General features: G+C 43.2%; 1 protein-coding gene across 3 annotated transcripts; it reads right to left on the minus strand.

Annotated features, from left to right (window-relative positions):
• Positions 1-767: 767 nt before the first annotated feature.
• On the minus strand, positions 768-15,454 carry TGIF1 (TGFB induced factor homeobox 1). Of its 3 annotated transcripts, none has more exons than XM_061596110.1 (3): positions 15,338-15,454; positions 3,886-4,109; positions 768-1,802 (listed from the first exon to the last, which is right to left on the minus strand). In XM_061596110.1, the coding sequence occupies exons 2-3, from the start codon at positions 4,066-4,068 to the stop codon at positions 1,254-1,256; spliced, it is 732 nt and encodes a 243-aa protein (XP_061452094.1). In that variant the 5' UTR covers positions 4,069-4,109; positions 15,338-15,454; the 3' UTR covers positions 768-1,253. The 3 variants fall into 3 exon arrangements, with proteins under 3 accessions (XP_061452094.1, XP_061452084.1, XP_061452076.1); XM_061596100.1 differs by lacking the exon at positions 15,338-15,454 and adding an exon at positions 15,021-15,256; XM_061596092.1 differs by lacking the exon at positions 15,338-15,454 and adding an exon at positions 14,384-14,986.
• Positions 15,455-16,910: the final 1,456 nt, after the last annotated feature.

The following is a 16,910-nucleotide window of genomic DNA, read 5'->3' on the forward strand; positions in this document are numbered from 1 at the left end:
ACGGCAATTTAAGAACATACTCAACACACTCCTGGGGCTGCACATTGCATAGGGCAACTGGAAGTGGTGGACCACCTATCAAGGAAGCTAATTTGCCATTACTTATGTTGCCATGAAGGAACCCCCAACAAACTCCCAAGTGGTTCCTAGGACAGTTGGAAAATGTCTGCCTTACAAAACTCATCTAATATATTCACTGTTTAGAGTTGTATCCAATGCTGCGCTCGTGAGATTCCATTTGCACAATGGGACTTCAATTTCATGACCTCCCCCCATGTACCCCCAAAATCTGCCCAGTGGGGTCCTCCAACTCTTTGGAGCTGATTTTGATGGCATGGAAGAGGCTGGTGGGGACAGGAGAGGAAGAAGCACCATTGTATGCCTGGAAGTCCATAACACCAGCAGTGCTGCAGCGTTAGATTTAATTTAGTCAGTAGTAAAATGCTATGTTTAAACACAAATTCCTTGGACTTTTTTTAAAAATGTGAATTTGCTTTACCAGGCTTACCATACAGATTTCAAACCAGCACCTCCTCACAATGACATATATGGTGCATATGAACCTGTTAACACAGACTTTACATATCTTCGTTTCCAATAGCTTAGAGTTTTCTGAAGAACATGTTTGAATCAAACTTTTTAAAAGGCACGTTTAAAGTTGACATTATTTGGAGAGGGAAGTGTCTCTTTGCTACAGTGCAGCTGGCTCTCTTGTCCGAGACACCAGTTCAACACACTCACTCGCACAAATCAATGTGAATCCACTATTAAAGAAAATATTTTATTACATCATGAAAAATCATAATCATTCAAATTCAACCTTGTTTTAATATCTAGAATTTGTTTTAAGACAGCCTGTTTGTATATTTTGTTCCACATGGGAATGATATGAAGACTAATCTTGTTTCTAAATATTGCACAGTCTGAAAAAAAACAATGAAAATAAAAACAAAACAAAATCACATGATCTTGGGAACCATCTCACATTATGAAAAAACCCCTACTAAGAAACATTTGTTTAAAAAAGAAAAGAAAAGAAACCCCTTTCATTTCTACAGTAGTTTTTAAGTTTATAATTCTTGGAATGACCATAATCCACTGAAGACCATTTCAGTGACAGGAAGCTTCATTTCAGCAATCCCTTGTGCAAATAAGAATAGTTTTTAAAAATGCAGATAGTCTTTGATATCGTATAGACAATTGTCACATCTTTCTATTATATCCCTGCCATGGGGAACAATGTGAAGAATGTTTTATATCATGAGTTTTGCCTGCAATTCCATCTCTGCTGCCCGTTTGAGTGCAACATCCACCAGGAGACGAAATCCACTAAAATCCTGGTTGAGGTCTGGAGGAGTTGGTGGAGGAGTGTTGAAAAGCCCACTCTGTGCATTTGTACTAGGTCCCAGCTTAGACACATCCTCATGGTATATACGAGAGTTGTCTGTGAAGTTAGTAGGCGAGGCCCGCTGAAGGTCATCTGGGGTCTGACCAGTACCTCCTGGTTGGCCCAAATAGAAAGGAGCCTCTTTCAGTGCAGTTACCGTGGTGTGGCAAATTACTGATGGCCGAGCCAAAAGAGATCCTGGGGAAGAAGGCTTGCTTGGTCTTGTGCTACTAGAGAGGAATGAGCTCTCGATCAGTGGAATGCAGGTTTTTGTGCCAATGGAGAATTCCACCGGGCTGCCATCAGCCATCTTGGTCCCTCTTCGTGAGATAGTGAACTGATTTGGGTCCTTCCCATCCTTCCTCAGCATGTCAGGTAAAAGTCTGCGGCGTGCATTGATAAACCAGTTGCAGACCTAAGAACACAAGGACATCTTAATTCCTACCTTCATTCATTTCCAACTATGTGCCATTAGAACAGTGCTGTTAAATTCATGACTGTCTTCAAGAAGATTCCTTAACTGCAGGACAAATGGAAGTCTGGCAGACAGGTTTTGACGCACCCACTGAAGGCCCTTCCTTTCTTCCTGTTTCTACCAGCCCTTTCTGCTTACTAAAGAGCCTCAGGCTATCTGAAGTCTGTTTAGCCTAAACCAACAGGTTTAGTTTTTAGCTCTGTACACATGTTAACCTATTACCCATTGTTCATTACATTTCGGTTAATTAACAACAGGAACATGTTTCCCTGTGAAACAGTAACTCCTCCCCAAAAGAATTACTGATTTGCCCTGCTCAACTGACTGTGTCAACAGGCAAAACAGAGATTACCTCACTGAAGTTTGCCCTTGTTTGAATATCAAGCCAGTTTCCTGGGCAATAAAGGCCAGCTCAACAGCCCTTTTCATGTTTCCTGGATAAGGTTTGTTTCTCTTTGTGCCACTGCAAAGGAGATTTGCTTAACACTTTTACAAAGAAGTGATATTCTAAGAAAACAACAGGAGCTAAGATGATACAAAAACCAAATTTACACTGAACCTTACTAGTTAGCAAGCGGGGTTTATGCAGTCCCCACACATACACACATCTTCAGGCATTCACCCTGACCACATGAAGGTTAAAAAAAAGTGGAGAGGGGTAGCCCATCACATGTGGTGGTTATGTGTTGAACAGGAAAGTCTGAAGCATACCTAGGACATGTGGGAAATAAGATTGGGGGTGAGGCTTGCATGCCTCCCGCTGCCCCTTCCGGCATTCAGGCAGAACACATGAAGAGGACTAATGTATTGTGGAAATATTTGCAAAACTATTACAGGCTTATTGTGAATGCTATATTAAGACTGCAATAGCAGAGAATTAAAAGAGCAGGCAATGAATTAATTAGGAGAACATACTAGCCCCAACAAAGGGAGGAGGGCTCTGGGAACTCCAGAGGGGTCGTATCATTTGTGTTTTCAACATTTCATCTACAGAGCTGTCAACATGCTTCAACAAAATAACGTCCAACATAATTTGGAAATTAAACCTTCTACTTGAGCACACACATTCCAGGCTACCTGTAGTGGCACTTTAGGTCATGTTTTCTAGAATCTACAAAGTTTTATGTGCATTAACAAATTGTTGAATGAATGAATCAATGTATTCCATAAAATACAGAGTTATACTTTTCCTTCTTTCTTCCTAATACAAAAAAGGGTCAAACAACAAGTCCAGAGTCGAACACTGTCACTGGCAGATTTGGAAACAGAAACCAATCCTCTTAATTTGCATTCTAAACTCAATCTGAGTACAGACACTTGGACTTGTGCATTGTTTTCCAGTCATTTGAAAGAACTACTATGAAAAGCTACACAGACAGTCTGCATGTTTAAGCTCAAAACTATATTCAGAACAGGCATAGACAGATAGATACACACACACACAGATACACACACACATAAATACATGAATAAATAAATGTGAAGTTTATATTTGTGTCCCAACTGTCATCCTGTTCATTTTTCAGAGTCACTGTACTGTGAACTCACATATTGTAAATCAGGATCACTCACTTCCCAGCTCCTGTTTTGCAATCCCACAGGGAGTTTGAAGTGACAACATATAGGGTTCAGAGAGGGCATTACAGAAATGCGCAAATCCAGCTTCTGAAGAAATGGTCAGAGGTATTTAAAATTCTAACAGAAGCCATACATACCGCTAGAGTCAACACGAAGAAAACTGATCCAAAGTCCCAAACAGAACTAGCAACTCTGTGGGTTGAATGGTCTGTAGTAAGTTCCCAAACCTAAATAGCATCTTTCAAACTGAAGCACTAACAACATATGAAAATTAATGCTTCATTAAAGTAAAACAGGAGCTAGTGGCTATACAACATCAACTAATACTACTGTGCAATGCAATCATCTGCCTATTTACTCAAGAGCAAGTGCCATTGAATTAAACAGGACTTACTCCATGCATAGGATTATAGTCTTAAAACTTAATCAGAGCATCCCTAAATACCTGTAGTGTAGAAAGGTGTGTCTGTCTTGACAGTAGTGCTTTTTCTTGCTCTGAAGGATACGCATTGAAGCGGTGCTCATATAGCCAGTCCCGAAGAATCTGCACCGATTCCTTGGGCAGGTTACCTCGTCTCCTTCTCTTGACTGAGCTGGCAGAAGAGGAAAGATCCAGCGGGACATCCATGCTGTCATCATCCTCTGTCTCACTGCCTGATATTGCAACATCTATGATAAAAACAGAACAGTAAACATCACACTACTATCTCTTCAGTTTATCCATTCAGACCTATTTTATTATCACCTTGCTACAATTAAAGCATGGCATAGTGCCTCAGAGACAACCATGAGATATACTCCAAGTTCCTGAAACCTGTATTCTGGGGATATGGCTCTGATGGCATAGGTGTACAAGTCACCTCAGCAACCACACACATGACCTCATATATACAGTAGCTTACAGTGGCTTGCATCGTTTGCCAGTACCATACCAACCATTGGCCAGCAACTGTGGGTATGCATCCAGCAATTTTTCTTTAAAGCTAAAGACTTCATGGTCAGGCAAGCAGCCAAAATCAAGATCAGATAAGAATTCAGTTTGTTGAATTAGGTATCAATGATATTCCAGTACTCCTTACAAACTGAGTATAGCTTTTAGATATAGTAAAACTTTCTGTTCTTCCAAGAAAATTATCAATTAAGTGTGAGTTGGACACAAGCATAATTAAAACCTAGATATGAATTTCTATAAAAATATATATAAAAAATAATCTGAAAGCACAGAGAAAGAGGAGTGGTGGAAATGTACGTACCTGAAAAACACTTTCATACTCATTTAAGTTTTTCTGGAGAACCAGTCATGCCCCATTTCCTGTTAACTGATCCTTTTAATTGCTGCATATTTATTTGGTATATTTACGAGATCTTTACACATTTCTGTTCACAAACTACTTAAGACTGAGAACCTGAAATGTGCCCAATGCATGAAGAGCCAGTGTGGGATTTATCAGCTGTGACACAATGCAGGCACAACAGTTAATATGATACATTCTCAATACTTTTATGTTGGCACTGCAAATCTTAGAACTTGGCCATTGATCTGCTTACAGCCAAGTTTTTAAGTTTAACTTGCTTATGTTTATTTTATGCATTTATTCTATTTCTATACTGCTTAATATATACAAATATCTCTAAGTGGTGTGTAGTTTCTTACAATAAATTATAGGAACTGCTAAGCAGAACCTCTGATCCACACTGCTGGGGGGCAGTTAGGATGTGGCAGAGGTTTCCTTACACACATATCCACTGCCATGGAATTCCCTGCTGTGCCTACCAAAAGTATGGGCTGTTGGCAGGCTATCATGTTGCCACCACTGGTAGCTGGTGTAAAGCCCTGAAACAGGACAGAATGGGAACGAAGATGGCCTGGCCATGGGTCTACTGGATCCTAAGCCAGCCTAGTGGCCAGAGAGTGGCCTGATGTGGACCTCTTTGCTGCACCACCCAGGACCTGACACAGCAAAAATTAAATAAAATACTGGCCCACATATACCTTGACGAGTGCAAGTTGCAGGGTTGGATGCGGCTTGGCCACTCTGTTCAGCCCTGCTCTTCCCTAACTGGGAGTGAGGATTGCTCCTTTATACCAGATATTTTCTGAACTCTGCTTCTTTCTGGATCCTTTTTAACGAGAGAAACTAGGGATAGAACTTGAAACCTTCTGAGTGTAAAGCATGTGTTCTGCCACTGAGCTAAGGTTCCTCATCCTAGCCCAGCAAGCCGTATTCACAGCCACTATACCATTCAAACTTTTTGTGTCCTATTATTGGACAATACATTTGCAATCCCATTTTACACTAGGAAAAAAAACCTAAAAACTCAATTGTATGACCGTATGTCTGGAAATATAATCCTACTGATTGAAGCAAAACCTACTTTCAAGTAAATGTGCTGAACATGGCATTCAAAAGAACATCTAAAGAAACTAGTAACTGTAGGCAACCCAAGAACCCTTGCTCTGCCTATGTGTCTTTGAATCTCGCCAGAAATTTTAGGAATCCAAGCCTTATACACTAGCTTGACAGATAAATAAATCTTCTTCTTGAGTCTCACACACAGGCTGTGATATAATGTCCTAAACCCCATTTTGCCAGCTGAGTACAACATTATACCAGTGGAGCAATACCCTCAGTACAAGAGGGAAAACCAGGCCGAGTTTAGAATACAGGGGTGAAGGAACAGAAACCAGAGACATATACTCCAGGAATGGGGAACCTGTGCCTCTGCAGATGTTGTGTTGGACTCCAGCTCCCTTCAGCACCATCTAGCATGGCCAATGGTCAAGGATAATGGGAGCCGCAGTCCAACAACACCTGAAAAGTCATAAGTTTCCCATTCCTGCTATACTCAACTCAGGTGTTGCCCCCCCTGATGGACAGGGTCATGCTATAACTGCAAAAACAAAGGATAGAAGTTAAAACATCTCCATTGGAGAGGGCCAGATGACTGTCCTCCCTCCTCTTTCATCACCCCTAGAGCCACGGTGGAGACAAGATTCCAACTAACTCTGCAGCCAGTGACAGCACACCACAACAGGTATAACTGGGAACTCTGATCACAGGTAACTTTGTATGGGCTCTTGACACAAAGTCTACCAGAAACCTGAACTCTATTCCTGCAATGGAATTGCGAAGACAACACTCCGCACAGTTAATCAGGGATGGCTGGTCACCAGTGAGAAGTCAAAGGCTGTAATCCTAACCCCCTTACCTGGGAGTAAGCCCCATTGAATTCAATAGTACTTGCTTCTGAGTAGACATGGTTAGGATTGACACCTCAGATTATGAGACCTGCACTTCCTTCACCACTTCCCTGCAGAAGTGCTCAGGGAAGTGATAGATATACAGAGTATTCATACACTCATGACCACAGAGTCTCTCCCCCCAAAAAACAATATTGTGCAACATGTATTGTTATTCAACAGGTGGTAGAAGTATTAGTTGCAAAGTGGACCCAGAATAGGTATGGACTGCATAGAAGAGAAGCCCCTTTCAGTCACAAACCCTCAAACCTAGGTAAATTCCCATCATACACTGGTGAAGGCATTCAGGAGCATAACCTCCTTGGCTGGTGAACACCAAATACTCCACCACACCTTTTGCTGCTTCTGCCCAAACACTGCCGATTCAGTCCTCCCTGAAGGATCAGAGCCAGGACATACGGAGCAGAACAGTTAAGTCTCTGGAGACAAGAGTGCTAGTGAAACTCTCTATGTGGGGTGGCCAACTACTGTTTTAATATCCACATTATCTTCCCCCAAAAGTAACTGCCTTGAACAGAGGCATCAGGGGGGCTACTACTGTCAGAGTGAGGAGCAGGGCTACAGCATGAGGACTGGGACAATTCCCCTCTCACTTCCATTTATTCAATAACAGCATTCACCAGATATGTCTATTGCAGCTGCTACTTAATAATACATTATTATTCAGATTATTATCATTGCTGTTATAGTTTATTTATATGCTGCTCTTTGGCTCAAAAGCTCCCAAAATGGTGGAAAATATATTAAAACAAAATACACAGCAGTATAATGAAATGATAAAAATCAACCAGCAAACCAATGCAAGAGAGCAAAATCACAGCTCAAGCGGACCAAGCCCTCCCAAGCCAGTAGAAAGTTCTCACCAACCCTAGATCCCACACACCATCCCCCTTTTGGCCCACAGGCAGCTATTCAACATGCATGGAAACATGAGCACACCCTCTGTATCATGAATACCACAAACAAAAGCTACTACAGCAGCAGCCACTATCATCAGGAGGGAACCAGAAGCTATTCTTCTCTAAGACCACTACTTTTTTGTTTCTAGCAGGGCTCTGTGCCTTTCCAGAGTGCATACTGACAGCAATGTAACATATGCAGCTCTACCAAACATAGAGGTGAATGGCTGGGGAAAGCTGTAACTGTTGCTCCTCTGTCATTTAGGTACAAGAGACCTTGCAGGAACAGAAAGTTTGGGAACCTCCATTTTCTATGATGGGTTCCCAAGGGATGCTACTCAGTAGAAGAATTTTAATACATATTCATGTAAACTTAGAGGTAACTTGTACTCGTACTGGATGGCAGATACAAAGCCACCATTCCACCTGTTTTTATCTGCCTCCAACGTTAGTATGTTGGACTATGCACGCTGGTAGTGGTGGAGGAGGTGGTGGGTGAGGATGGGTTTTCTATCACTAAACCGTGCCAGGACTGAGGATCTACATTTTGCCCATGCCCCATCCTGGAGTGCCATCAAGAGTGGTGGCCTCAGCAGCTCGATGTCCTTTCAACTCGCCCATCCATTCGTTGCTGGTGTGTTGATAAACCAAGCAGTTGGGCCACATGAAATGGAAGTGGAATGGGAAGATCAGTAAGAAGATGTTCTTGGATAGAAAGACACTAGCAATCATTCTAATGAACATGGGGAACAGGGATGGGGGGTGGCTTGCTGAGATGAAGGGGGCTGGGTAAAGTGAAAGGCATCTTGAAGCATGAAGCATTTGAACAGTTACCCAAGTGAAGCTATTGGCCTATGTGCAAGTCATTGTGGCTTACTGTCACCCTCCCCTCCCAGATGCATGCATGTCTTTCTCTCTCTGCCAAGCCATTTTCCATGACAGACTATAGCCAGGAGAGTCTTATGTTAAGCCTATGTTTTTCTACCGAGATACAGATCCACGCGGGATCCTTTAATATTAGGCTATATAACTGGGAGTCTTCTCATGCATGGGGCAGAGGTAAAGAAAGCAAACCATATAATGGACTTGGACCCAGGGGAGGGGGGTGAGAGCAGACAAAGGCTCCATCTGTGGTCTTCCTGCTTTCTGCTCCTGTTCCTCTGTGGGATTCACAGTTCTCTTTCTAGTTGCTTATTGTATACAGAGACATTAGATATACTATGTCTGGCGAGTTCATTGGGTCATTTGGGCACTGCCAGGCTTGACGGGTGCTTTCTATACATGGAAAATACTTATGCAACAGCAAGTGGTTCAAAGCAGAAGCAGACAAGTCAATGGATCTATACACGACACAGGTATTTACATGATGGGCCCTGCCTTGAGGTAAACAGTCATGCTGAAGTGTTTTAGCTAGCAAGATCAGGATATCGCCTTAGGAGCAAAAAAGAAATGTTTCAGACTTGTGCTAAAAATATTTAAAACTAGACATGTATACTTCCTTTCCAGTGCCCCTCCCCAAAAATGAAACTAAAAAGCTGCTCTTCTCCTCCCTCCCAAAAATAAAAACAAGAACCTATAAATCTCCTGACAGAACAAACAAAAATTAAAGCAAGAACAAACCAGCACTGCTGCCTGCCCTTTGATCTGCTTACTTATTGTGACATGTTCCCTCTGCTAAGAGATTAATGATACAAAACAGGTTTGAGCTAAACTGGAGGAAAATGCCATGCAAGTTCTCTTGGAATAATGAGATGATTTCAATAATGGAGCACTAGCCCTTTGAAGTGTCAGAAAAAAGTCCCCATATTTGAGTAGAAGTTCCAGCATCAGGAAACTAGAAGGGGGCAGCAGATCTCTTCCTAGACCAGCTGATTTCTCGTTAGAGCAAAGGCCACATTGGTGCTATCATGGCTCTGTTTACACTGAAGCATTTGTGCTGATTACAGGCTAGCTTTGGTTTTTCCTCTTGTTAGTAATCAGTCTGCGCTCTTGATTTCCTGTTTTAACAGGGCACAGTTAAAAGGCATCCTCCATAAGCTGCCTGTCTCGTGTTAGAGGTTAGGGTTTTTTTTAAAAAAAGACAACAAACAACCATCTGGATACTGAAGTATTGCCTTGTTTTAATGTAATAAGGTCCTTGGTAATGAAAGTATTGGAAAAGCTCCAGTTTCAGGCTTTATGTCAGGTTCCTCCAAAGTAAAGCAAAGCAATCCCACCTTAGGGTTCACACTACGTTAAATTAAGGAGATGCACGTCTGCATGTCCAAGAGGCCTCTAATAGTCACTCAGCCTTATTCAAATAACTTTAGATGTGCTGTGCATGTTTCTAGATCAGGATGGAGAACCTCAGGCCGGGGGGGGGGCAAATGTGGCCCTCCAGGCCTCAGGACTTTTCCTAGGCCACACACCCCTCACTGGCCCTGCTCTGCGCCCCCCTCAAGTGTTCTGGCCTGGCTGGAATGTGTCCTTAAATTACAATAAAGTCTTTTGCTTGCCCAGATGGAGGGTAAAAAATCTCTTACTTTGGCATGGCTGAAATGTACCCTACTGTACCAAGGGAAGAGTCGCATCTGCTGCCCCACCCACTTTTGCCTCTGGCCATACAGCCCCCAGAAGGTTACCCACATGGGAATATAGCCCTCAGTTGAAAAAGGTTCTCCAACTCTGCCCTAGATAGACCAGATATGAGGACCCCCTGATCTTGACTGAGGCTGATGGGTGTTGGAGCCACATCCCTGCTGTAGTATTTTTAACAGTACTTGGCGGGGGGGGGGGAAGGGACCTACAATGATACTTTGCAGCTACATATCAATCCACTAGGTCCAATGTACTGGGACACAACTGGCTTTTGGCTCAGCTTGCAGGCCTCAGTTCTGAAAATTACTCTGGATGCATGCACCATACGACAGATTGTCAAAATGCAAGCAGGTTAGATCAATTTTTTGTCTTTGTATACATTACTGAGCAGTTTTAATCTTCCGGGCACAATGTAACTGTATTATCGTGCTTCAGACCACACACAGAGACCTGCACACTAGACATGGTCACGGATGGGTAGTTAACACTTTGATTTTGAATATTAGAGGAAAATAAGCCCATTTAATAACAGATGGGATAAACTGCCCTGTAAAACAGTCCTGCAAGGGAAAGAGGTAGAAACCAGCTGCTTCAATAAGATTCACAAAGAGGCTTTCAAGAAGCAGGCTTTCTCCCTTTGCCAAGAGAACAATGTTAGCCTGCTTTTGCCATGAAATCTCTCTGTGTGTTTTATGAAGCTCTGCTTCAGCTGCTGTCCATACTCACGTGGGCAAAACATTTCCAGAATGCACCTGCAAAGTTCATTCCAGCATAGGGTTAAATCAAGTGTACAAAATTCAAATCAAACCTAAATATGTAAGATTAAAGAAAAATTCCCTGTACAAAAAGAAAAGCCACTCTGCTACTGACATGAAAAAAGCACTATGTGGTATGGACTTGTCCCAAATGTAACCAAGGTAAAAACAAAGAAGGCTGCATGTTTGGGATTGGCGTAGCAATTAAAAATAGTGGCACAAGGCTATGGAGTGTTAAGATGCCCAGGACAGCAAGAAAAAGAATATCTCATGAGAAACAGGGGATGCCTTTTTTGTTTCCCTAACCTGTCAATAAAGGGAACATACAGCTTTGCATGCTGCTGTCAAAAGCTTTTGGGATTGATGCTCTATGAATTGCTGTTGTTGTTAGCTGATTAATTTCTAGTCTGGTTATGTGAACAGTTAACTGCCGTTTCCCACGTTTTATGTTCTGTTGATCTAGATGTTACATGCTTTGTTTGACCGCTAAAAGCCACCCTGAGTTCTCTTTTTTAAATGGGGGCAGGGCGTAAGTTTGTTAAATAATAATAATAATAAAAAACACCCCATACTCCTAAGGCCAGGAGGGATCAAGGAAAAAACCCTTATTTCTGAGCAGCTACTTATATTCCTCTTTGCCCAATTACCTTAGTTTGAGAAGGCATATGTATTTCCAACCTACCCCCAGCACTCTTTTCGAAGCCGGTTTATGGACATAAACTTTATTATATGGATCTGAACCATTTTAAGAAAGTTTATATAGAATATGCTTCATCCCAAGATTTATATCAACAGGTTTCTCATCATTTGTGTACACAAAGGAAGGGTGTGCAAGAATGTACACTATTCATTCCACAGCAACTGCAATGCATCATACTGGTTCATGTACTGAAACACATCCACACCCCCTACCATCCCTCCCTAGGCTTCATTACTTTACTCTAATGCTCCTCAAAAGGTGTCAGCTTGAATTTAAATGCAGGTACACACTTACTTATCAAGCTGTAAGAAATCACAAGTAGCACTCAAATCCAACACACATTTACACAGAACTAAGGCTACAATCCAATATACATTTACTCTGGAAGTAAGTCCCACCGAACCCAATGGAGCTTACTTCTGAGTAGCAATACATTGGACTGCAGCCTAAGTTGATTTTGTATTTGATGACTCTGATGAAGGGTTGGTTTCAATGAAATAAACAAATAAAACAAAATAAACCCTGTTACTTTGGAACTTGTTTCAAAGTTCTTCGGATTAAAGCACAAAAAATCCTTCAGGTTTTCAGCATAGACAGTAAGCTACAGACCACATGTACTGACTAATATTTTAAAAATGTTTTGTTGCTTCATCTTTTAAAGATCAGGCGTCTGCAAATGTTCCCTCAGTTTCCATTTTGCAACATGTGCTTCCAAAACTCAGTACACTCCTCAACTCAGAAGTCCTCCATCTAAGACATCTTTTCATTGTTTTGTTTTGAGGCCCTGCCCAAACTCACTAGACAGCTAGGCCAATTCTTCTTTGGTTTATTTTAAGCAACATTCCAGCTCAAACACTGAACACATGATGGCATGTACACCCATTTAATGCTGAGGCAAATAAACAGTTAACTACACATGAAGTTTTATATTTGAAACATACACATACAAGCAGAACAGCTGCCCTCGGGTGAGAAGCCAAAGAACAATGGAAGCAGCAGCAGACAGGAAACCAACTCAGCGCCACTGTGCAAATAGAGGGAGCAGAGGAATGCTCTAAAAATATCTGTTCTAAGTAATTCACTCTGGAACTTTTGTCCAATAATGCTCCTTATTTTGTCAAACTGGGATGCCCAGAAGCCAGGATATGTGTCTTTAGCCACACAGAGGGCAGGCCATGGTATGCAACACATTATCCACAGTCACTCAGGAGAACAAAAACTTTGGGGCAGAATAAGTTATAAACACAGACTTTTATCCATAATGGTGTTCTCTTCATTTATTGTGGGCTTACATTACCCACTTAGGATGGCTTAACTGTAGTCTTTGAAGCCCAGTTTCCTTTGTGTGTTTTTCTCATTTAGTCCCATAGCTCTCCACAAAGCCTGCAAACTATGTTAATAGAAAACCTCTTAAATTACATATAAAGAAGTCTGAAAGCACAGAGTAGGTGTACACATGCACACACACAAAGTTCTGTAGGACTCTTGGCAAGGGGAGCACAGTCTGAACTATGAATATCAAATGTGTAATTTAAACAAAAGCCACCTCTGCACAATGCAGTGCTCTTTGTAAAATACTCTGCTACAAATTGTAATGATCTTGAACCACCAATAGTGACATAAAATATGATCAACTTCATGAAAAAGAACTTTTAAATTTGTTTTAAAAGTATTTTTAAAGCATATTATTGGGAGTTAACTGCTGGGTTTTTTAAAAGTCACTCCAGCTGTGTGATCCTATGCATGTCTAGTGAAAAGTAAGACCCACTGAGTTCAGTGAGACTTACTCCCAGGTAAGTGAGTGAAGGACCACAGCCTAGGGCTGTAAGCCTCGAGTAAGTACCACTGAGTTCAGTGGGACTTACTTCTCCGTAAACATGCATAGGATTGAGCTGTAAAGTTCACAGAAGGAAACAATGACAATCCTATTGTTTAAAGGGTCGGAGAAGGAAATGCACTCTTGTCAATCAGCAAAGTGAAGTAGTTTACAAAGTTATCTTTTACACCACAGCCTTGCATTCTGGACGAGGAAAGTGTACCTAAACCTGCTTTCCTATCTTCCATTAAACATAAAGTGTATTTATACAAGTCTAGAATATATTTTTTAAATAAATAAAAACCCTGCACTGAAGGGAGTTTTTTAACTGCTTTTTAAATGGCTCCTCCTTCGTCTCCATGCCCCCTCCTACCCGAAAATCGCAAACAAAGAGCGCTCCTCTGCTACCCTGCCCGAACAACGCTACTGAGATTTTTTTGGGGGGGGGGACCTATGAGACATCCTTGACTGAGAAAGTTTCAGTAGTCAACAACAGAAAAGGAAAGTAATAAAATAGTTGGGTTTAAAAGAAAGAATGGAAGAAGGGTGGGAGGAGAAGAGACGAGGAAGAAAACTTTGCCCGGACACAAAGCAGGCAGTTGGAACATGCTTTTGACAGGGCGCCAGCAGCGTGGAAATACAACCTCCCGGCAGACAGCTTATGTTTTGTCTGAGCGGACCCCCCCCCAACTGCCATCGAGATCCCAGGCTCCACACAAAGTTTGCAAGCGAAAGGATCGGGCTGGAGAACCCGATTCCTTTAACAAACTGAACCCGGGAGGTGCAAAGCCGAGCCTGGCGCAGCGCATTCCCTCCCTCGCTCGCTCTCCCAACAATTGTTTAACAACACCACGAGGAGGGCAGAGAGCAGCTTCTTTCCTTTGGAACAGCCCCGATCGCAAAGAGACCCTCAAGCCACCACAAGCCTACTTACTTTTTTTACTTTTCATCTTGGTGCCCGAAAACAACTTCTACCCAATCCTGGAAGATTCCTTTTATTCAGAAATGGGGGAAGGGGGGAAGTAAAAAGAAACTTAAGGGAAAATGCAAGGGGAGAGGAGAATCACTTCCCGGCCGTTGTTTTTAGAGGGTTGAATGGCCAGCGCTCTCCGGCCTCCGCTGGAGCTGATAAAAGTAAATTGAGAGCGGCTCCCGCTCTGCTTCTCCTGTCTTTGTTCTTTAACTTGTGCTTGCCGGAGTGAGGCAAGCAGCGGCTGCCTCCCCCGCCACTACCACGAGGTGCGCCCTCCCCCACCTCCCAGCAATGAGTAAGCCAGAGAGTAACCAGGAGCCGGGGCCGCCTTGGCCGCCGCCTCCTTTTCCTCTCCCTTGCTGCTGGCTGGCTGGAGGCTGGTGTGAGTGACTCTGTCAGATACCAACGCGGGGTGGGGAGGAGGACAACACAAAGCTCTCCTGCGAGGCCGAATGTAATGGTGACCGAGCAAGACCGGCAGGGGCAGCCCCCGGCCTGTCTGTCCGCTTCCCGCTCTCCTTCCCAGGCAGCTCTTTGAGCGGCGCGCTGGAAAAATTGGGAGGAAGGAAAAGGCTGAGGTCACATGCTCCTACCGTACCCCAGTCTCCCGCTGGTGTTGGGCGACTCCGACTCACTCCTAGCTTAGTATGAATAGGGGAAAGGGAGGGTAGGAAAGAAAGTTTAGCCCTTGTAGCCCGATCCTAAATGTTTGTCCTTGGAGGTAAGTCGATACGGCCAGTGGGAGTTGCAGTGTAATCCTAAACATGTCTAAGACGAAAGCCTTATTGAATTCAACGGGGCATACTCCCAGTTAGAACTGCAGCCGAGGAAACCCCACAGAATTCAATGGGGCTTGCTTTTGAGTAGGCGTGGTTAGGATTGAGCTGTTCCTCCTCCTTAGGATTGCAGCCTTACTTCCTGCTAACTCGCGCCTTCCATTCAGCCAACCCCGCTCTTCCGAGGGAGGGAGAGAGGAGACTTCCTCCGCCTTTCTCTCGGCTTGTTTATTGTCGGAGCTGCCTCCTGTTCTTCGTGGGTGGACTCGCTGCTCTGAGCCCCTTCAGTCCAGATTTAGAAGTAGTGCTTAAAACTTTATCGGTCACTCCGAGGGTGTGTGGCAACAGCGGCTCAGCGCCTGGTTCCTGTTATCTATCGGCGCCGTTTAAGACCCCTGGCTTTAATAGGGCCAATGGGTTATGACGACTCGCGAAGAAGTCGCCCGAGGGATCCTCAACACTACTTGAGGAGATGTTTCCTTCAGGGTAGTCTCTTTGAGATCCCACTAAAGTTCCCGAGATTCCTCTGGAGTAAGCGGTTTCTTACGGCGGCTGCCAAATGACCTGTAGCCTGACCCAAAATCTGTATTACTCAGAAGTCAGTAACTTCTACTTGTGGTTCGAGTTAAAGGGTTTAAACTAAATCGTTCCAGGGAAACCGGTTTCCTATCTGAACGTTCCCCTCGTAAACCACCGGCTAATCTAATTCAAAGTAGCAGAAAACGGCACGAAAAGGAAAAATCACCATTACGTCTCTTCTACTCGGGTGGAGGGAAATTCGCCTCGGAGCAGTTTTTCCCCACCCCCGGCTTCTGAAATTGAACTGTATTCAGAATGTTTCGAGCCGCATGTTCATTCAAAAAAAAATATGTGCATGTGACTTCTTGAAAGAAAGTCTCTCACGGCTCTGTTCACCCCCGCTGAGTAAACACGTGCGTTCGTAAAGTTTATTTTGCTCTGAGATGGATGAGATAGGCGAATTGCTTTAGCAACGTCTCTGGGATGGAGCCAACTCCAGCGGAAGGGTTCTTTAAACTTATTTTTCTTTCTTCTTCACTGCAACCGGGATTGGCTCCAGTCGTTTAGGAAGTAGGTTGCTTTAGTGATTTCTCCTCCCGTTACAGGGGAGGCTGGATTAATTTCTTGTGGGAAAATCCATCAAATTATTATTATTATGTAAGAAAATGTGTCAAGGAATCAGGAGAGTCAGCCTCTTGCTCAAGTATGAGTCCCTGCATTTCCTGGATTTAGTAAGGAAAGTTATGACTAAAATGTAAATATGCAATAATTGGCCCACATGCCCCAGCCGAAAGCTTCAAGGCATGCCGTTCTGTGGAACACCTTGGAACATCATTCATTAAAATAACGATCACTTAATGTAAAGTGAGACATCCCCTCCCCCAGCTAGAAAGGTCTTTGGGTCGCCAAACTGCCAGCTGCCCCTGCTGGAGACTCCGCCACACCGACAGCTCACATGGTTTGATTGCCGGAGGGAAGGAGGGAGGCAGATCCGATCCGACGTTTACTTGTTTTGAAGTAAGCCCCACAGGGTTCTTACCAGTAATGTTCATAGCAGTACTGCCTGGGCGAAACCCCATTTTTCCTCTTGTGATCGTAAATTTTGCAGCTTCTTTACGCGGAAGTAAGTCACATACAGGATTGCAGGCTCAAACAAGGAGGCATTTTTAAGCCTCGGGCGCTTGCCATCAGTT

The sequence above is a fragment of the Rhineura floridana genome, chromosome 1, assembly GCF_030035675.1.
Source record: "Rhineura floridana isolate rRhiFlo1 chromosome 1, rRhiFlo1.hap2, whole genome shotgun sequence".
Taxonomy (NCBI): Eukaryota; Metazoa; Chordata; class Lepidosauria; order Squamata; family Rhineuridae; genus Rhineura; species Rhineura floridana.

Coding starts and splice junctions, on each gene's coding strand:
- TGIF1 (XM_061596092.1), bottom strand. Junction 1,803..3,885: donor CACACCTTTCTACACTACAG/GTATTTAGGGAT, acceptor TTGTGTTCTTAG/GTCTGCAACTGGTTTATCAA.